This window comes from Arachis ipaensis, chromosome B10, assembly GCF_059453495.1.
Source record: "Arachis ipaensis isolate K30076 ecotype BB chromosome B10, ASM5945349v1, whole genome shotgun sequence".
NCBI lineage: Eukaryota > Viridiplantae > Streptophyta > Magnoliopsida > Fabales > Fabaceae > Arachis > Arachis ipaensis.
The window spans coordinates 2985884-3005662 of NC_142435.1; the positions used below are offsets into that span (position 1 = coordinate 2985884).

At 34.7% G+C, this 19779-nt stretch overlaps 4 protein-coding genes across 9 annotated transcripts; 3 read left to right on the top strand and 1 right to left on the bottom strand.

Moving 5' to 3' along the window:
- The first annotated feature begins 976 nt into the window (after positions 1-976).
- On the top strand, positions 977-4206 carry LOC107622488 (heat shock 70 kDa protein). Its single transcript, XM_016324409.3, has 3 exons — positions 977-1974; positions 2050-2453; positions 2559-4206. The coding sequence occupies exons 1-3, from the start codon at positions 1338-1340 to the stop codon at positions 3945-3947; spliced, it is 2430 nt and encodes an 809-aa protein (XP_016179895.1). The 5' UTR covers positions 977-1337; the 3' UTR covers positions 3948-4206.
- LOC107622489 (dynamin-related protein 4C-like) lies at positions 2559-6760 on the top strand. Its single transcript, XM_016324410.3, has 2 exons — positions 2559-4830; positions 4951-6760. The coding sequence occupies exons 1-2, from the start codon at positions 4336-4338 to the stop codon at positions 6475-6477; spliced, it is 2022 nt and encodes a 673-aa protein (XP_016179896.1). The 5' UTR covers positions 2559-4335; the 3' UTR covers positions 6478-6760.
- LOC107622487 (putative LRR receptor-like serine/threonine-protein kinase RFK1) lies at positions 6480-13527 on the bottom strand. 6 transcript variants are annotated; one of them, XM_016324407.3, is made up of 24 exons: positions 12999-13527; positions 12377-12551; positions 11984-12055; positions 11808-11876; positions 11645-11716; positions 11486-11557; positions 11318-11389; positions 11157-11228; positions 10988-11059; positions 10831-10902; positions 10636-10707; positions 10212-10280; positions 9941-10006; positions 9796-9858; positions 9649-9696; positions 9531-9574; positions 9056-9444; positions 8787-8985; positions 8339-8482; positions 8134-8252; positions 7832-8042; positions 7449-7686; positions 7215-7365; positions 6480-7059 (listed from the first exon to the last, which is right to left on the bottom strand). In XM_016324407.3, the coding sequence occupies exons 1-24, from the start codon at positions 13090-13092 to the stop codon at positions 6661-6663; spliced, it is 3054 nt and encodes a 1017-aa protein (XP_016179893.1). In that variant the 5' UTR covers positions 13093-13527; the 3' UTR covers positions 6480-6660. The 6 variants fall into 6 exon arrangements, with proteins under 6 accessions (XP_016179893.1, XP_016179892.1, XP_088359485.1 ...); XM_016324406.3 differs by having other exon boundaries at positions 9649-9699; positions 12999-13404; XM_088503359.1 differs by having other exon boundaries at positions 9649-9699; positions 12377-12472; positions 12999-13027.
- A 3882-nt stretch (positions 13528-17409) lies between these two features.
- On the top strand, positions 17410-19777 carry LOC107623196 (26S proteasome non-ATPase regulatory subunit 14 homolog). The gene is made up of 6 exons (XM_016325368.3): positions 17410-17766; positions 17909-18086; positions 18199-18280; positions 18758-18934; positions 19060-19227; positions 19409-19777. Exons 1-6 carry the CDS (start codon positions 17634-17636, stop codon positions 19598-19600), a joined length of 930 nt encoding a protein of 309 aa, XP_016180854.1. The 5' UTR covers positions 17410-17633; the 3' UTR covers positions 19601-19777.
- The last annotated feature ends 2 nt before the right edge of the window (positions 19778-19779 follow it).

Sequence of the window (19779 nt, forward strand, 5' to 3'; positions counted from 1 at the left end):
TTCATATTTAATATAATTGTAAAAGGTTTAGTTTTTATGAAACAAAATTTTTAAAAAATCAGTTCCTACCAGCCTATTGCCACTCCTAAATACATGTTAACTACCATGCAAATCAACACTAATGAATATAGTAAAAACAGTTTTTTGATCGTGCTTGTGCTATTTATGGGCCTTCATTGGGTAGGAATGTTTCGGCCCAGAAGTTGAAAATGATTTGGGTCACCCAATATCCAAAAGAATCAAAACAATTTTAATAAGATGAAAACTCAACTAACCAACTTGAATTGGTTGAGTGGTCAACTCACTCGTCCACTTAAATAAGTGTCGGGAATTCGAATTTCGTCTTGTGCATGTAGGAATCTATTGGCCAGCGGCAGACCCTCAACTTCACTCCTCAGGTTTTATTATTCAATGTGGATCGTATCAAATTTTCAAAAGTTGTAAAGGGGTAATTTAAAGTCCAAACAATTTAATTATGAAAGTTACCCTAAATTCTTTATAAATCAAATCTAATCAAATTAAATGATAAAATTTAAAATAATTTTTATTATGTTAAATCAATTTAATTAAATTTAATTAATAAAAAAATTTAAATATTTAACATTACTTAAAAAAACCTACTCTTACTCCGACTGAAAAATGGCATGCGTAATATTAGCATTCAAACATCCGATAAGAGATTAAAAAAAAAAGAAAAAGAAAAGAAAACAGCCAATAAGTGAGAGTCCTTAGCTACGAAGGAGAAACTGAAAAGCTAATATCAAAAGCCTAGTAGAGGAGGCTCATATTATTTGTAAACTAAAATTAGATAATTAATTATTTTTATATATTAAATTGCGAGCTTTTATTTTTTACTCATCCAAACTTAAAATAGATACTATCACTGGATAATTAAGTGAGAGTCAAAATTATTTTTTTGGATAGTAATTTTTCCTTACTAAACAAATATCTCACTCACTTAATTTTTCAGTTCTAGATCAAATAACAAAAGTCAAATAATACCAAATCAATTCGAAATATTTCTAAATATATTTTAACCATTAAAAATTAGTTTGCCTATTAAGTATTAACTAGAAAATAATATTGGGATGAATCATTGAATCCACTAGTGAGTGAATTTTGCTTTGTTTGTAAAAGTCAACCCAACTTGGTCATGGAGGAAGTTACCGACACCAAACCAATGAGCTTCATGGTTGCTACCTCGCAGCTTCCCCAAAACGCTGAAAATCACATCAACCATTCTTTAATTTCCAATATTCTCACAATTTCCCGTTCTATATAAACACATAAAGCGTCTCAGCCACACTACTTGATACTTTGGTAGTGAGTGTTTATCAATGGCAACAAGTTCAAGTTCAAGTTCAAGTTCAAGTTCAAGTTCAAGATCAAGCAACAATGGCAAAGCCATAGGAATTGATCTTGGCACAACCTACAGTTGTGTTGCAGTGTGGCAAAACAACCACGTTGACGTCATTCCAAACGAACAAGGCAACCGCACCACTCCTTCTTGCGTTTCATTCACTCACACTCAAAGATTACTAGGCGATGCCGCCATTAACCAACTCTCCTTGAATCCACTCAACACTGTCTTCGATGCCAAACGCTTGATCGGTCGCAGGTTCAACGACCACTCAGTTCAAGAGGACATGAAGCTGTGGCCTTTTAAGGTTGTCCCTGATCCTAACAACAGCAACAAACCACTCATTCTTGTTAACTATAAGTGTGAAGAGAGATACCTTGCACCTGAAGAGGTGTCTTCCATGGTGCTTTTCAAGATGAAGGAGGTTGCTGAAGCTTACTTAGGCCATTCTGTGAAGAATGCAGTCATCACTGTCCCTGCTTACTTCAACAACTCTCAGAGACAAGCCACCAAAGACGCCGGAAGAATCGCCGGCCTTAACGTTATGAGGATCATAAACGAGCCTACTGCTGCTGCCATTGCTTATGGCTTCGACAAGAAGAGTTGGAGGGAAGGTGAGTGGCTATAATGCAAGAATTGTTATGATTTTCTTTCTTATGGAATATGATGCTTGTGTTTGTGGATCATAGGTGAGAAGAATGTGCTTGTGTTTGATCTTGGTGGTGGCACTTTCGATGTTTCATTAGTAACAATTGATGAAGGGATGTTCAAGGTGAAGGCCACTTTGGGAGACACACATTTGGGAGGTGAAGATTTTGATAACAAAATGGTGAACCATTGCGTTGAATTGGTAAAAGGGAGGTACAAGAAGGACATTAGTGGGAATGTGAAAGCATTGAGGAGGTTAAGGTCACATTGTGAGAGGGCCAAGAGGAATCTCTCTTCCATTTCACAAACAAGAATCGAAATCGATGCTTTGCACGAAGGGATTGATCTTTACCTTACTGTTACTAGAGCTGCATTTGAGGAATTGAACAAGGACTTGTTCAAAAAGTGCATGGAGACAGTGGAGAAATGCCTAATTGAGGCTAAGGTACTATCATTGAACAAATAATTTTAAGTTTCTGAATAATCTTATCACAAAGTTTTGTATTTTTTTCTTATACTTATATGTTCATGTTTCTGTGCAACATACAAGGTTGACAAAAGGCAAGTACACGAGATTGTTCTTGTTGGTGGCTCTACTAGAATTCCGAAAGTTCAGCAACTCTTGAAGGAGATGTTCTGTGTCAATGGTATGGTTAAAGAGCTTTGCAAAAGCATCAATGCCGATGAGGCCGTGGCGTATGGTGCTGCGGTTCAGGCAGCCATATTGAGTGGTGAAAGAGACAAGAACGTGGAGGAGCTCTTATTGCTTGATGTGTTGCCGCTAAGCCTTGGAATTGAAGCTTCCGGTGGAGCCATGTCGGTTTTGATTCCTAAGAACACCATGATTCCGACCAAAAAAGAGAGGGTTTTTTATCCTTCATATGAGGATCAAAGCAGTGTTATGATCAAAGTGTTTGAAGGAGAAGAACAAAAAACAAAGGATAATGTCTTTCTCGGGAAGCTTGAGCTCCAAGCACCAAGAGGAACCTCACAGATCAATGTTTGCTTCGATATAAACATCGATGGCATTCTTGAGGTCACGGCTGAAGACAAAAGTTCGAGGGTGAAGAAAACGATCAAGATCAACCACAGGAATGGAAGGTTGAGGCCAGAAGAGTTGAAGAGAATGGTGAGAGATGCAGAGAAGTTTAAGGAAGATGATGAGGAAGTAAAGAAGAAGGAGAAGGCAAAGAACTCGCTTGAAAACTATGCATATGAAATGAAGCAAAAATTGAAGAATCTAGAGAAGAAAATTGAGGAGGCAATAGAATGGTTAGAGAGGAACCAGTTAGCAGAAGCAGAGGAATTTGAGTTCAGGAAGCAAGAACTGGAAGATGATCTGAAATCAGATTTTGTATCTAATGTTGTTCCAAACCCTGATGAGTCCAAGGTTCCAATATGGTGTACTTGGAGGGTTCCACCAAGTGGTTGGGTTTGTCTCAACACCGATGGTTCAGTGTTGCAGAACAGAAACAATAACAACAAAGCAGCATGTGGGGGTCTAGTTCGAGATTCCTCAGGTAGTTTCCTAGGTGGTTTTTCTGTTAAACTAGATCATGCCACGTCAGTTACAATGGCAGAGTTGTGGGGCGTTGTTCATGGACTCAATCTGGCTTGGGATCTTGGGTGTAGAAAAGTGAAGGTGGATATTGATTCTGGAAATGCTCTTGGATTGGTGAGGAATTGTCCTGTGGCTAGTGATCCTGCATTTGGGTTGGTTTCTGAGATTAATGCACTTGTGAGAAGGGATTGGTTGGTGGAATTCTCTCATATACTTAGAGAATCTAATCGTGCTGCTGACAAAATGGCTCATTTGGGACACACTTTGGATTCGGGTCTTAGTGTGAAGCGGTTCATGGAGGCACCCACTGCTGTTGTTGACATTCTTAATGATGATGTTGCTGGTGTTCCCTTACAACGTGGTGTTCATGCTCGTTAGCAAAATTTTCTTCTTCTTGTCTTTGTTTCCTGAAGAAAAAAGAAACGAATAATATATATCTTTAAGAACAAAGTTAGTGTCGAGTGAGTTAGAAGAATGTAACATAGGATTCTCTCCACTTTATATGCTTCTAAAAATGTGTATATACCTTGGTTGAAGTTATCAAATGTTTATGAATTATTTGCATGCATGGAAAAGTGCAAAGTTCCTCCATGATAAAGCAACGAAGAGATTCTATCTATGAGAATCAGTTACCCTATTTAATTGTCTCAAGTCAAGTATGAGTCTCCTACACTTCACTCCCTCTTTTTAATTCTATTGATTTTTTCTCATCATGCATTAAAAACAATCATTCATCCACATAGAAAGTTACCGCACTTGCTGGAAAATGGGAGATGAAAACCATATTCCTCACAACAATGATTGCAAAACCATCTCAGTTGAAGCAGGAGCTCATGATGCTAACTTCCATTCGCCTCTCGTTTCCTCTTACAATGATAGAATTCGTCCAATTCTTGATGCTTTTGAGGACCTAAGGCGTCTCAACATCACCAAACAAGGCATACAACTCCCAACCATTGTCGTTGTTGGCGACCAATCTTCCGGCAAGTCTAGTGTCCTTGAATCTCTTGCCGAAATTACCTTGCCCCGTGGACAAGGTATCTGCACTAGAGTACCCTTGATCATGAGGCTCCAACAGCATCCACTCCCAAAACCAGAGCTTGTGCTGGAGTACAATGGGAAAAGTGTTTCCACGGATGAGTCCCGTGTCTCCGACGCTATTAGAATAGCCACTGATGTGCTTGCAGGTGAAGGCAAAGGGATTTCTAACTCTCCATTAACTTTGCTGGTCAAGAAGAACGGTGTTCCTGATCTCACAATGGTTGGTCTCTTTGATGCATAAACACTTCAATTTTAGTCACATACGATTATTGTTTGTGTATTAAATGCATGTAAAGGTTATTCTAATTCTCAAAATTTTGGCTATGATTGTTCAACATAGGTTGATCTTCCTGGTATAACTCGGGTCCCGGTTCATGGCCAACCTGAGAATATCTATGACCAGATAGTGAACATCATAATGGAGTATATAAGGCCAGAGGAATCCATCATCCTCAATGTGTTGTCTGCAACTGTTGATTTTTCTACTTGTGAATCCATTAGGATGTCACAGAGTGTTGACAAGAAAGGAGTCAGGACTCTTGCTGTGGTCACAAAAGTTGATAAGGCTCCAGAAGGTCTTCTAGAGAAGGTTATGGCTGATGATGTCAACATTGGTCTTGGCTATGTTTGTGTCAGAAACCGCATTGGCAATGAGTCCTATGAAGAAGCAAGAATGGCAGAAGAAACACTGTTCCGAACTCATCCATTGCTATCCAATATTGATAAGTCCATAGTTGGTGTCCCAGTTTTGGCACAGAAGCTGGTTCAAATCCAAGCCAATAGCATTTCCAAATTATTCCCTGAGATTGTTAAGAAGATCAATGACAAACTCGGTTCTCATGTCTCTGAACTGGAGAAACTTCCCAAGAGTTTGACTTCTGTGGCTGAAGCTATGTCTGCATTCATGCATATTATTGGATCAGCCAAAGAGTCGCTAAGGAAGATTCTCCTAAGAGGAGAATTCGATGAGTACCCTGATGACAAACGCATGCATTGCACTGCTCGGCTGGTTCAGATGCTTGATCAGTACTCAAATGATCTCCACAACTATCAGGAAAGTGATTCAACCAAGAAGAACTTCTTGATGGAGGAAATCAAGGTGCTGGAAGAAGCCAAATGGATTGGACTCCCAAACTTTGTGCCGCGCAGCACTTTTCTTACTCTGCTACAAAACAGAGTGAAGGCAATATCAAGAATCCCGGTTGAGTTCATTGAGAGGGTTTGGGACTACCTACAAGAAGTGGTGGTTACTGTTTTGGTAAACCATTCAGAACACTATCACCAACTTCAAGTGGCTGTGCGAAGATCAGTGCAGAATGTTATTTCCAGCATGAAGGATAAGTCTATGAAACATGTGATGGAGGTTGTTGAAATGGAAAAGATAACAGATTACACTTGTAACCCCGACTACATTCGCGATTACAAGAAGCTCATGGCCAATGAGATTGAATTCACAGAAGATGTTTTGCATTGCAAGGGTAATACTAAAAACCCATGTTGGGTGAATCTTGAAGGTTTTGGAGAAGTTGAGGTTAGTCATCTGAGGCAGTATCCATGTTTGATTTCTCAGGCTTTTGACTTGAGAATGAGGCTAATTTCCTATTGGAAGATCGTGCTGAGAAGGATTATTGACAGCACTGCATTGCATTTGCAGTTCAACATTAACAGCCTTGTGAACAAGGATCTTGGAGAGAAAATTGTGAATGAGATGGTGAATCCATATGGTGGTGGAATTGAGAGGTTGTTGGAGGAAAGTCCATCGACTGCGAGTAAGCGCGAAAGGCTTAAGAAGAGTGTAGAAGTGCTCAGGGAAAGCAAGGATGTTGTGGCTCGAATCATGGATAGAATTTCTGCTGATGCAGATTAGAATTTGCAGCAAGTCTGGTTTGATGTTTGTGAATTTGTGTTACTTCCAGTACAAAAATTCTATTTGTACAGTGTCTACGTCTATGTGAATCCCAATCTTTAGATACAAAAATGCTTTTGTACACAAATATATGTATTGTACCACTATGCTATTTGCTAAGACTAATCAACTAAGGATGAATATTTAACTTGATAAAGGGGAAATCTCAGAATGAGCTAATTCCTCAATAGAACTTGTGTAATTATTATCACCAGATATTGAGCTGAATGTATGTGGTGTTGCTGAATTTGGGGTCTGGTTTACACTGAAACCCTGTTTTGATTTATGTTGATGGAAGTCTCTTAAGGCTTTAAACCTCAAATCCTCATTGCAGGAACTTGGATCTGGAACCATATCCGGAATAGCTGCATGACCTTCAAGCATATTCACAACCTCAGACATTGTAGGTCTGAGTGATGGTGATGCATTTGTGCATAGTAGTGATACTTTGACCACCATTTCTGCTTCTGTTATAATGTCCTCTGGCCCCAAGCTTTCATCAATCAGTTTAACTAAGTTCTGTTTTTTGTGCAATTGGCATGCCTACAATATGAATAGTTGTTGTTGTTTACTTGTTTTACGGACAAAGTGACTAAATAATTATACTGCATAATTGTGTTTAACTATGAGATAAGTAATTAAACAAAAATGGAGCATTATTTATAATTGAATAACAAAACTAGGAGAGTTGAACATACCCAATCCAAAAGGCAAACGCTTTCATCATCTGGTAAATAATTGTTGTTGCTTTTTCCACTAACAATTTCTAAGGCCACGACTCCAAAGCTGTAAACATCAGCTTTGTATGTAAGATATCCCCATAGTGCATATTCTGGTGCCATATATCCGCTGCAAAGAAAAAAGATAATTATATCTAGACCCATGTAAACTAATATCATTTTTATCTTTATGATAACGAAAAGACTACGAACATAGTTCCGGCAACTCGGGTAGTTATATGTGTCTTCTCATCTTCATGAAGCTTAGCCAATCCAAAGTCAGATATCTTAGGATTTAGTTCACCATCAAGTAACACATTAGAAGCCTTGATATCTCTGTGAACTATCTTGAATCTTGATTCTTCATGGAGAAATGCTAGACCCTTTGCTATGCCAATGCAGATCCTAAACCTTGTTGGCCAGTCTATCTTAAGCTGATTGGTTTCACTACCTACGAATCAATAATTTTAAACACTTCTAAGACAAATGAATGAATCAGAAGCCTAACATGTTCAATCTCTAAGTTAGTTCTTAAACATTGGCAGGACCTCGGCACACACAAGGTATCGAGAAATTCATGGCAAAGTCATACTCACCAAATAAAGCACGGGAAAGACTATTATTTTCCAGGTACTCATATACTAATAGAAGTTGTTCCCCTTCTGTGCAGTATCCATAAAGCTTTACAAGGTTGGGATGTTGCAAACAAGATATCAAGCCTATTTCATTTAAGAATTCGCGATTTCCTTGCCTTGACTTTGATGATAGTTGCTTAACTGCTATAACAGTACCATCAGGCAGTTGACCCTGACATTCAAATTGTCAGAAACCACTTATATCAAACATATAAGCAGATTTCATTTTGACAAAAATAAGCATTTAGAAGTTATCCAAAAACCTTGTATACAGGACCGAAACCGCCTTCTCCAATCTTGTTAACAGAAGAAAAGTCATCAGTGGCTGCTCTCAGCTGCTCTAAGCTAAAAGTTCCTGACTGAATATCTCCACCTTTTGTACCTATCAATTGGAGCAAGATAAATTTATAAGCATATTAGTTTGAGATTGTTGCAACTTTTGAAGTGTTAAGAGACTGGGTTCACCACCTTTCCGTCGCAATTTTCTTTTGAAAAAGCCTTTCCACCAAATGAATCCAAACAAAAGAAGAATGAAGCATAGAGCCCCAGCTACACTTGCAATTATTACAGAAACAGGAACCTTCTTTCCATCGTTTGAGCAAGTTCTAGAGTCTGTTCAAACCACAGATAGATATCATATTATATTTATGACAGTACTGGACATCATGCAGATTAGTGTTGAAAATAGCATGCCTTCTTTTAACAACTAGTTTGCGTGTGATGAGAACAGACACTGCACTTCATCTTATTGATAAGATTGAGAAAGCCTTAGAAAGAATCCTAGTGAACTGTACCACAACCGAATCGAGTACAAAAGTATTATTACATGAGGTTCTTTTTCTTTAGGTCAACCATTTTTTAATTGTCAGCTGATTTACATGAAGATAAATGAAGAATGTTAGATGAAAGTACTCACCAGAAGCAACAGACAATGCTGATACAAGGGGACCATAAACTCCATAATCAGGTATTCGAGTTGTTCCTTTCCCAGCCCAGTAGAATCTAATCTCCAAAACATTATTTGTGATGCTGACATTGTATATAAGCACTACCAGTGGTTTTACAGCAGCATGTGTCTCATTTTCTATATCAAAATCCTTTCTAATCAATTTTTCCTGAGACAAAATCACTGCATTAGTTCACAATGTAGAAAGAAGAGCCAAATTCATTATTTTGACCATTTACCTGAACATAGATATCAAATATACGCTTCCCAAGGCTTTTATATGTGTTATCATTTGAAAACTGTATTTCAGCAAAGTGAAGATTCACAGTGTAGTTCCCATTTTCCATGCAATTATGGAAGTAAGTGAGTGAAATTGGAGATATGCGTGCTGTTGTGTACAATTCAGACATATTTGAAGATGATAAAGATACAGTGTAACGTATGTTCTGGGCTTCGAAATCATCCAGAAAGTCCCCAGTGCTACTAAATCCCCATTGATCACTGGAGCTATAGAAATATGTTGCAGTACCACCTGCAACTTCTCCATCTCCGAAATAGAGGGTGTTTCCTGTATTATCTTTTACTTGTATATCCTTTCCACCACAATTGACATGTAAGCAACTTGAATCTGAAGAATTTAAGAAGATGGATGAGTTTCTCTCAAGTGAGTTTGTGTAATGAGAAACATTTTCCTTTAGAGTAGTATATACTTACATCGTGGACAATTGAAGTTACTTTTGCAAGGCACATATTCCTCTCTGTCAAAAGCAAAGGTGCAACTTTCAGGTTTCTGCTTGTTTCTAACTCAAGAAATTAGAGATGAGGATCTTACAACTTATTCTTCATCATTGAGCTTCTGAACAAATTCACATTTAAGTTCCTACTAAGTGAATCAGCATGAAACAGATTTTAGTTTTAAGGGAAGAAAATAAAAAAGTACTCCACTAATAATAAAGGAATGATAATCTCAGTTTCTCACATGTCTTCCTGACAAGCAGGTTGCTCAGGCCCTTGCCAACTAAAGTTGTTGTAAGAGAGATCACTGTATCCAAAAATGCCAGGGGAGTTGTAACAGAAACAAATTGCAGATGAATCCAAAGATGTTCATAAAAGAAGCAACTTACATGCTACTTCCATCCTTCAGTATTGACTTTGGTACATTTCCACTGAGCATGTTACCTGTTAGGTAGCTAGCAAAACAATTCCAAATTGTTTAATTCATAGTGTTAATACTTGAATGTAGAAGCATTTATTCAATGTTCACATAACTTGCCTAATCATAAAATTAGTTGCATATTATCTTACTTCAGCAGAACTATTTGATTTCATTTGTGTAAATATGCTATCTTGTGTCAAATCAAAGTGTCAAAAAGCAATGTAGAGTAAGATACTTACATGTATCTCATACGCTTTACATTAATGACTTCGGGAATTTTCCCAACTAGCTTGTTAAAACTGACATCCCTGACAAAATTTTCAAAAACAAAGAACTTCATTGTTTAAACTTACAATGCTGTTTTAACAGAAACAAATCGTACGATCGTCTAAGCATATTGTAAAACCAAAGTAAGTCAATAAATAGAATAGTAATATAGTATAATAACTCATATCAGATAAAGTAAAGCTTAATACAAAGGTAATTCATAACTTCTTCACTGACAAGTAAGGCTTATCATATTTATTGATGTAATCTAAAGCTCTTAACTTTCTCATGTACAAAAATCCAAAGAAATCATTTCTTTTAACATTTTCTTAGTAAACAATTTCAAGTGTATAAATTGATTATTATTAATACAGATGCAGAGCATGCTTAACTTACAAAGTTGCTAGATTTGTCAAGGTCCATATGTATGAAGGTATCTCCCCAGACAGGTTACAGTTCCTTAAAACCCTTGAGTGCAAAAACTGAATCACATTAAACTTATGGAAAACAATTCGAAGAAATCAAGTGAATCATATTTTACAAAAATAATAAAATGAAGTATTATATTCTCAATAGTAGCAGCCTACATACAATGTAGTTAGTGCTGTCATGCTCTGCAGTGAAGGAAAAACCTGGCTAGGACTTTTTATATCACTGATTCTTCTGTAGAAAGATGTGCTACCATGAGGACAGACAAAATTGAAGTAAAATATCATAAAATGTTTTATAGAAAGATAGTTATACTCACAACTGAAGTAAGTTCTTCAATAGAGATATACTCGATGGAATCGGTCCTTCTAGTCCACTTCCATGCATTTCTCTTAATTAATTTACATTGATAAGAATATAAAATTAGAAAAGAATATAAATATTTAGTATTGTGAATATATTAGCAAGGAAAGGAATTAGAATCTCACAGTCTTTGGAGAAATTGCCAGTTCTTTATGAAATCAGGTATGGTTCCTGTAAAGTTGTTACTACTTATCCTACTGCATTGTTACAAAACAATGGCAAACATCAGTATGACAGTATCATTAGAATTTGAGTTCTGATGAGAAGAAACAACAGAAAAGCTCACAAGTCGGTTAAATTTTGCAGCCCAGCAAGTGCCGATGGTAAGTTCCCGGTCAACTGATTTGATGACAGTACCCTTCAATGGTAATATTTCAGAAACAGATTTTAAGAAATAATTAAAATCAAGAAAAAATCATATCATTAAAAAGTACAAATGGAACAAAGGTCTTACAAGGTCTGCAAGTTGATTAGCTTCCCAAGTTCAGGTGGAACAACTCCAGAAAAATTGTTTGCTTCCAGCATCCTAATTAATGTTTCAAAACTACCATTTCAGTGAATATTGAAAAAGGCACACTATACGAATGAATAGACTTAAAAGCTCAAAACATACAGGTATGTGAGAGCAGTAATATTTCCTACATGCTTTGGAATTTCCCCTGACAAGCGATTCACAAGAAGAGAGCTGCATCATGTTATATGAAATATGTAATCAAATATAAGAACAATATAATGACAAATTATGTTCAGAGATTCAGTAGTTCAAAGTGACTCACATGGAAGTTAAATTCATTGAAGCCCATTCCTTTGGAATTGTGCCATTTAAACAATTGTATGCAAAATCTCTGTTGATAGAAGGAAAACTATCAGTAAAAAATATGAAAATAAAGAAGCATAGAACATTTAGAAAGAATGTAAAAGGAACAAAGCAAAGAAGTTAAGATGCTCATACATCACTTGAAGAAAAGGTAGCTTGACCAGTTGAGGTGGGAGTGCTCCAGGTAGACTAAGGCGCTTGAGGGTTCTAAAGCACAGAGACAATGCTCAGCGTTGTTAAGATGCATAAAATGCTGATAAGATTTTTGTAGAAAATGTAGCCAAGCACACATAAAAACTTAAGCCACATTTGATAACAGTCTCAGGATAGAAATACAAAGAAACCAGAAACACAAACTTGTTCAGAGAAGAAAACACATAAAATGTCTTTGTCTTGGATAAAATCTGCCCAATTTTTTATCCACCAAAAAACCAGGCACAATAGAAGCACAACTCTGCATTTCCATCATGAGACACCAAATACAGCTTCAAGGAGCTAAAAAACAAAAGGGTAATTATGTAGTCATACATCTTAGTAACATGACAGACAGTATTATTTTCAAAACTGCAGTCACAAACAATGCTTCTCTCCGATTCGTCAGGAGGTTCTCGAGTTAGTCCAACCCTTATAATGTCACAGGAATCATTATCAAACTCCCAATAGACCGCCCCCATTGTACTGGTAATTTCTTTGAGAGCTTCAACTGAATAGCAATCATAATCATGTTAAAGTTAAGGCAATCATTCTAAAATATTAGAATGCTCATTTCAGTAACTAGAGAAATTTGAAGCTTTACCCACTACAAGTGAGTCCAATATCAACTTGATGGCTACCATTAAAAGAATTCCTCTATATGTCACATAACTATTAATTATGGAAGTGAAAGCACGTAGAAAATAATAAAAAAAAAATTATAAGTCTGTAGGGTCTGCCAAGATCCTGCTGTACTCTCTATAATTTCAAATACTGGAGTTTCCAAATTGAAGGACACAACATCAATTTCATTTGTTTTTCATTTTGGTCATTTTCTTCCCAGAAATCTCTCCAAGGGAAGATAAGGAAATGAGGAGCTAGGTCACTAAAACCCACCATTAATGAAATGTTTTGAACTAAGAATTTCATCACCTGAAAAGATGAGTTTCAGAGTTACCTTCTTCTTTTGGTAATTTTGATTCGGATATTGTCAGCAACTGGAAGCAACAAAGTGTAACAAGTAAGAAGCCAAAGAAGTTGAGAAGTTGCATGTTGCTCTGACAAGTATTAAGAAACTCTGATATTTGCTACAAAGCTGAGTTTGGTTTCAAGTATCATCAACTTAATAGTGTTTGCCTTGCAGGAACCTAGATTAGTGAATAATAGAGGTTGTGCACATTGCACTGCTATGGTCAAATACCAAACAGTGACAATATTTATTGCATTATTGCACAATAATAAGGGACACAATGAATATGACAAACATGAAAATTGGATTAACTAGATAGTGAGATCCAGAAACCTCTGAATGAGAATAGTTGAATTTCTTTGCAGAATTTTATAATATTGCTTGTTTAACAAACATTTCTGCTGTCAGTTTTAGACTTTTAAGGCAGCAGGTGGATTAATGTCATACTATTATTTTACATTAATGCCATACCTTACTTGTATAGTTTAAAAGAAATAAAGCTGAAACAATGGAAAAACATAGGGGTGTGCATGGCCCGGCCCGGCCCGAACACCCGGCTCGGCCCCGAACACTTTAGGAGCTAATTTGGTGTGATTTCATCAGGTCTAGAGTCGGGTATGGGTCTCAAAAATAGACCCGGTCATTATTTCGGGTCGGGTCCGGGTCATAGCTCGGGTCACCCGAAATCGACCTGGTGGCCCGGTCATCATACATAATTAATATTTTGTATTATTAGTGATGGATATTGGATGATGACTATTATTATGTGAAATTTAAGTGTTGTAAACCTTAATATTTTGTGTTATTAGTCATTATATATAAGACTATAAGTTAATATTTTATGTTTAAAATGCATAAGACTTTAGACTAATTCATAATCTTGTGTTATTTGTATTGATTTAAATATTTGGTGTTATTAGGCAATATTAGTATTGATTATGGTTATGCTTTAATTTTAGAGAAGAGTTGGTTCTTATTATATTTTTCTAAGTGAATTTTACCATGTCAAATAATGATTGGAGTCTTGAAAATTTGGATATTTTTACATGCTAACTTACAAGAAGGTATCAAGGTAATATAATGTTAACGGCCCGGTTTTCACCCGGTTTTTACCCGGTATAATCGTGGCCCGAAAGTGTATAGGTTTCATCGAGTCTAAGGTCGGGTTCGGGTCTAACAAATAGGCCCGGTATATATTTCGGGTCGAGTCTGAGTCACATCAAACTCGGCTTCACCCGGGCATGCACACCCCTAGAAAAACATACTATGGGCACGTAAAGTTTCGGTCAATTTGCATATGCATACATTGCGTTAGTGTGTTGTGGTCAAAGACTCCCCTTTAAGGTATTAGTATATATATATATATTAGTAGACTTACTTTAGTCTTATCTATAATAGTAACTAGATATAACAAGGGTATTTAATGAATTATATCTCAAATGGTATATATATATATTAGTTTAAAAAAATTATATTTTTACGATAAAATAATATCATTTTTATTTATTATTTCAACAACCATGTCATATAAATATTATGTCTTATCATTAATTATATTTTATTTTATATAATCAATTTGTTTATAAAAAAATAATTTTTTATTTTTTTATTTGTTTGCATTCTATTTATATGTTTGCATATATTAATGTTATTTTCATTTTTTAGATGTTTGGGACATAAATTAATATTTTTTAATCTTTACTTAAAATATTTTTTTTAATTTCCTATCATTCTCTACAGTAATGTGTTTTGCATTTATTAACTCTTGGAATTCTAATTTTTTACCTCTTGAGTTTTTTTTTTAAATAATTAAAAAATGAATGAATGAGAATGAAAAATATATAAAAATATTATATTAAATTTAAAAAAATTTTGATAATTAATATAAGAGATTAAGAAATAAAAAATAGTAAGAGTCTTAATATGTATAAGTTGTAAAATTTGAATATCTGTAACTAAAATTTTTTATAATTATCATTATTATGATACTTTTAATGTATATTTATTACATTTAATTAGTATTTAATGTTTCAATTGAATAATAATAGATAAAAGTTTTTTGTTTTAATTTTTTAAAAATATTTTACTAAATAGTGATTGGTTGATTTTAATCTTTTGCTAAATTAGAATTGCTGATGTGATATCGTTAACAAAGAAAAGATGGTTGAAAAAAGTTGGTATCAGCTTTTTATATATTATAAATAGATAAACTAATAACAATAATAATTCAGGCAAGTTTAAAAAGATTCCTAAATTAAATTTTACAATTAATTTATACAATAGAACGATTATTTTCTTCATTGATTCATTCTCCCAATGGCAAAAATGTCTCCTCAGGTTGACAACCCTTGTCATCACTTTGTTCTCCTAAGTCAATATTTTAATTAATTTCGACGTGGATGATTTGAACTACTGTATGTGCTAGATTTTTCAGGTATCAATATTTCTCAAGTGAAATAAAATAATAATTAAGGTTAGAATATTTCTTGAACCCATTCTGTATGTGCAAATCCATCAAAGTAAGGCTAAGAATGTGTCATGAATGGAAGTATCACTATCACTCTCACTACCAAGTTGTCAAACAAAATTTGAAACAACCACTATCTCATAAATATAAATGCATGTATGAGTGTTGTCTAGGTTAAACAGAGCTCTTCTTATGCCACATTTGGAGATTGAGTTTGTAAAAATTTATGTTCCATATTCATAGAAAGATTATAATGTACGACTCATTTAGTTTTTCCTTTTTCTTTTAAAATAAAATTGTGCTTAAACATGTTTAAAACTAATATCTACTTAGGGCTTGTTTGGGTGAGCTTCTAAGAAAATATCTTTTTTCGAGTTATCTTTTTTTAAAATATCTTATGGAAAAATAAAAGTAATTTTATGTTTGGACTTTGGGTATCTCATGCAAAAAGATCTTTTTATCTATCAATTATGTTTGGGTATAACAATATAAAAGTATTTTTTTGTTTATTTATTACATGAAAAACATCTTTTTTTTTAAGAGAAAAAGATCTTTTAAAAAAAGATGTAAATTACAACTTCTCAAAAAAGATTTTTTTTCTAGTACTTTTACTTTTACTATTAAAAATTTACCAAACATGCTAAAAAATAAAAAAAAAAATTATTGAAAAAATATTTTTTTATCAAAATAATAGCATCTAAACAATAATTAAAAAATAAAAAGATCTTTTTGCATGATATCGAAACATAAAATTACTTTTACTTTTTCATAAGATCTTTTAAAAAAAGATAACTAAGGGCTTGTTTGGGTGAACTTTTGAAAAAAAATCTTTTTTCGAGTTATCTTTTTTTAAAAGATTTTATAGAGAAGTAAAAGTAATTTTATGTTTGGATATCTCATGTAAAAAGGTCTTTTTATCTATCAATTATGTTTGGGTATAACAATATAAAAGTACTTTTTTGTTCATTTATTACACGAAAAACATTTTTTTTTTAAGAAAAAAAGATCTTTTAAAAAAAGATGTAAATTACAGCTTCTCAAAAAAGATCTTTTTTTTTTTATTTTACTAGTGCTTTTACTTTTACTACTAGAAATTTGCCAAACACGTTAAAAAATAAAAAAAAGATCTTTTTTATTGAAAAAAGATCTTTTTTTAACAAAATAATGGCGCCCAAACATGCACTAAAAAAAATCTTTTTTTAGAAACTCGCCCAAACAAACTCTTAATCAATTAAATCTCCTTAATATGAAAAAAAATTGGGACTATAAATAAAAACAAACAAATTTAGAAATTATACTATAACTCATGATATATCAAATCCCTTAAATTCTATATCTAAGACCCATGATCTAGCTTGAAAAAGAAGGTCCAAGTTGAGTTTCTTATTTGCTCAGGGAACTAGATACTATTTTCTTTTGAAACGAATATTAAGGTAGCGTTTGGTAGAGAAATAGAGATTGAAAGACGGATACTGAGAGACAGAGATTTAGAGGCAGAGACTGAAATAAAATTTAGTATTCTGTTTGGTATAAAGTGGGTGATAGAAATTGAAACGTGAATGAAGCTCTAATTTAATTTGTACAAGGGTAAAATTGGAATTAATTAATTGAAATAGAGTATTTTAAGTATAAAATGTTATTAAAGTTTTAGTTTTTGTCTCTAAAAATTTTAGTCTCCTGTGTTTCCACTTTTTAGAAGTACTGAAATAATGAAACAGAGACAGAAATTTTAGTATCAGTCTCTAAACCAACAAACATAATACTGAGTTTTAGTCTCTCAATCTCTGTCCCAATACCTCAAAACAAACGATACGTTAGAGTTCCAAAAATGAAAGTCGGCATGACACCGCTACAGAATAAAATTATTTAATAATAATAATAATAATAAATTATTAGTTTTTTTTTAATTATATAAATGATTAGATATTGTTACTTAATAAAAATTTACAATATTACTCTTAATTAAAAAAATATTATTCGTAAAAAGTGATAATCTGTGGTTAAAAGGATAAAATTTCATGGCATTCCTCTGCTAAGCTACAAATTCAGCTTCAAGACTTCAACTTTCGCTGAGATCAAAGACTTCAACTCAAGATTTCAAGTCCAAATCAATTGAGATCTGAAAAGAAGAGAGAATCTCGAGAGAGTTGAGAATCATGGAGCGGCTTCAGAGAATGTTTGCAGGTGCAGGAGGGGCGCTAGGGCACCCACCACCAGATTCCCCCACACTCGATTCCTCCGAGCAGGTCTATATCTCTTCGCTCGCCCTCCTCAAGATGCTCAAGCACGGTAAAAAGCTTCAACCTTTAACCCAATCAAATCTCTGCTTTTTCTTTTTTTTTTTTTTTGTTTCAGCTCAATGTCAAAGTTAGGTTTTTTTTTTCTTAAGAAAAATATTATTTTAGCTGAATTCGGGTGCTATTTGCTATAGGAAGAGCTGGGGTTCCAATGGAAGTGATGGGTTTGATGCTTGGGGAATTCGTGGATGAGTATACCGTACGCGTTGTTGATGTGTTTGCGATGCCACAGAGTGGAACTGGTGTTAGTGTTGAAGCTGTTGATCATGTCTTCCAAACTAACATGCTTGATATGCTCAAACAGACTGGACGGTATTAATATATATTTTGAAAAAAAAAATGATACTTTTTTAACTATTTGTGTTGGGTTTAATTCATGAATGAATGAATTCATCAATGTCAGTTAGTTTGTTTGTGTTGGCAGACCAGAGATGGTTGTTGGGTGGTACCATTCACATCCTGGATTTGGATGTTGGCTTTCTGGTGTGGACATCAATACACAACAGGTTCAAGTTTATCTTTTTTTTTCGGTTATTGTGGAGTAAAGTTAATCACTTGGGAAATTGTGGACTAAAGTTGGATGCCTTACTTTCATTTAGGCTGGTTGATTGGTTCATGATGTTATGTTGGGGTGAATAAAGTTAATGTTTCTGTTTTTTGGATTCCCTGAGAAGGGTACTCTTCATTATGAGATAGAATATTTCTAGATTATCAATGGAAGCAAACTATTTTCTTGTGATTGAAATACTGTGGTGGACTGCACTGCCAAGTGCCAATTGCCAAGTGCCAAGTGCCAAGTGCCAAGTGCAAGTGCCAACTATTGTCTATTTTATTAATGTGAAATTTGAGTTGCTGATGATTTTAGTTTCAGGATGCGTCCCAGCATAATAATTAAGTGCAGTAATTGTACTAACTGTTATCAATTCTTATTAGTATGGACATTTGCTATTGGATAACTTTGCTCATGAATTTGTGTTTTCCAGAGTTTTGAGGCTTTGAATCAGCGTGCCGTGGCTGTTGTCGTAGATCCAATACAAAGTGTTAAAGGAAAAGTAGTGATTGACGCTTTCAGATTGATCAATCCACAGACTATGATGCTTGGCCAAGAACCGAGGCAGACGACGTCCAATCTGGGGCACCTGAACAAACCATCCATTCAAGTGCGTTATTCAATGCCTCTCCTTTTTCTATTTTTCATTTTTATTTTTGCCATCAATGTGATCACTGTCTTTTTTTTTTCCGCGACTCCTTTTAGCAGCTTCTGACTAATATTTGCCATCTTTAGGCGTTGATCCATGGATTGAACAGGCATTACTATTCCATAGCCATTAACTACAGGAAGAATGAACTTGAGGAGAAGATGTTGCTAAATCTTCACAAGAAGAAATGGACCGATGGTTTGACACTTCAGCATTTTGATACACATTCTAAGACTAATGAGCAGACTGTTCAGGTAAATTTAAGGAATTCAGCGTGTAAGGTTGAATGCCACCCGGGTTTTATTTTACTCAAATAATGTGTTTGATTTTGCAATTATGCTGTTGTTTAAACTTTCTAAGATTTGAAAGCCAGTCCGGTTTATTTTTTAGATTAGATTTAGATGGTGATATATCTCAGCTAATTTGGAATTGCAGGAGATGCTGAACCTTGCCGTGAAATACAACAAGGCAGTCCAAGAGGAAGATGAGCTGCCCCCGGAAAAGCTTGCGATAGCAAATGTGGGAAGACAAGATGCGAAGAAGCACCTTGAAGAGCATGTCTCGAATTTGATGTCTTCCAACATCGTTCAAACTCTAGGAATGATGCTTGATACCGTTGTCTTCTAGAGTTGTTATTTTCGGATCTTTCAATTTCTCTATTGTGATTACTAATTAGTTAGAAAACTGGTAATTTATTCACTAGTAGTTTTACAATTATCCCAAAACCATATTTGAAGACAGATGTATTCTTTGGACGAGCTGAAGAGGTCAAGAAATTAAAACAGTTCATATTTTTTCCGGTGACC

Coding starts and splice junctions, on each gene's coding strand:
- LOC107622488 (XM_016324409.3), top strand. CDS start 1,338: ATGGCAACAAGTTCAAGTTCAAGTTCAAGTTCAAGTTCAAGTTCAAGA. Junction 1,975..2,049: donor CAAGAAGAGTTGGAGGGAAG/GTGAGTGGCTAT, acceptor TGTGGATCATAG/GTGAGAAGAATGTGCTTGTG. Junction 2,454..2,558: donor AATGCCTAATTGAGGCTAAG/GTACTATCATTG, acceptor GCAACATACAAG/GTTGACAAAAGGCAAGTACA.
- LOC107622489 (XM_016324410.3), top strand. CDS start 4,336: ATGGGAGATGAAAACCATATTCCTCACAACAATGATTGCAAAACCATC. Junction 4,831..4,950: donor GTGTTCCTGATCTCACAATG/GTTGGTCTCTTT, acceptor TGTTCAACATAG/GTTGATCTTCCTGGTATAAC.
- LOC107622487 (XM_016324406.3), bottom strand. CDS start 13,092: ATGCAACTTCTCAACTTCTTTGGCTTCTTACTTGTTACACTTTGTTGC. Junction 11,877..11,983: donor CTACCTTTTCTTCAAGTGAT/GTATGAGCATCT, acceptor TTCTATCAACAG/AGATTTTGCATACAATTGTT. Junction 7,060..7,214: donor GCGTTTGCCTTTTGGATTGG/GTATGTTCAACT, acceptor TTCATATTGTAG/GCATGCCAATTGCACAAAAA.
- LOC107623196 (XM_016325368.3), top strand. CDS start 17,634: ATGGAGCGGCTTCAGAGAATGTTTGCAGGTGCAGGAGGGGCGCTAGGG. Junction 17,767..17,908: donor CCTCAAGATGCTCAAGCACG/GTAAAAAGCTTC, acceptor TATTTGCTATAG/GAAGAGCTGGGGTTCCAATG. Junction 18,087..18,198: donor ATGCTCAAACAGACTGGACG/GTATTAATATAT, acceptor TTGTGTTGGCAG/ACCAGAGATGGTTGTTGGGT.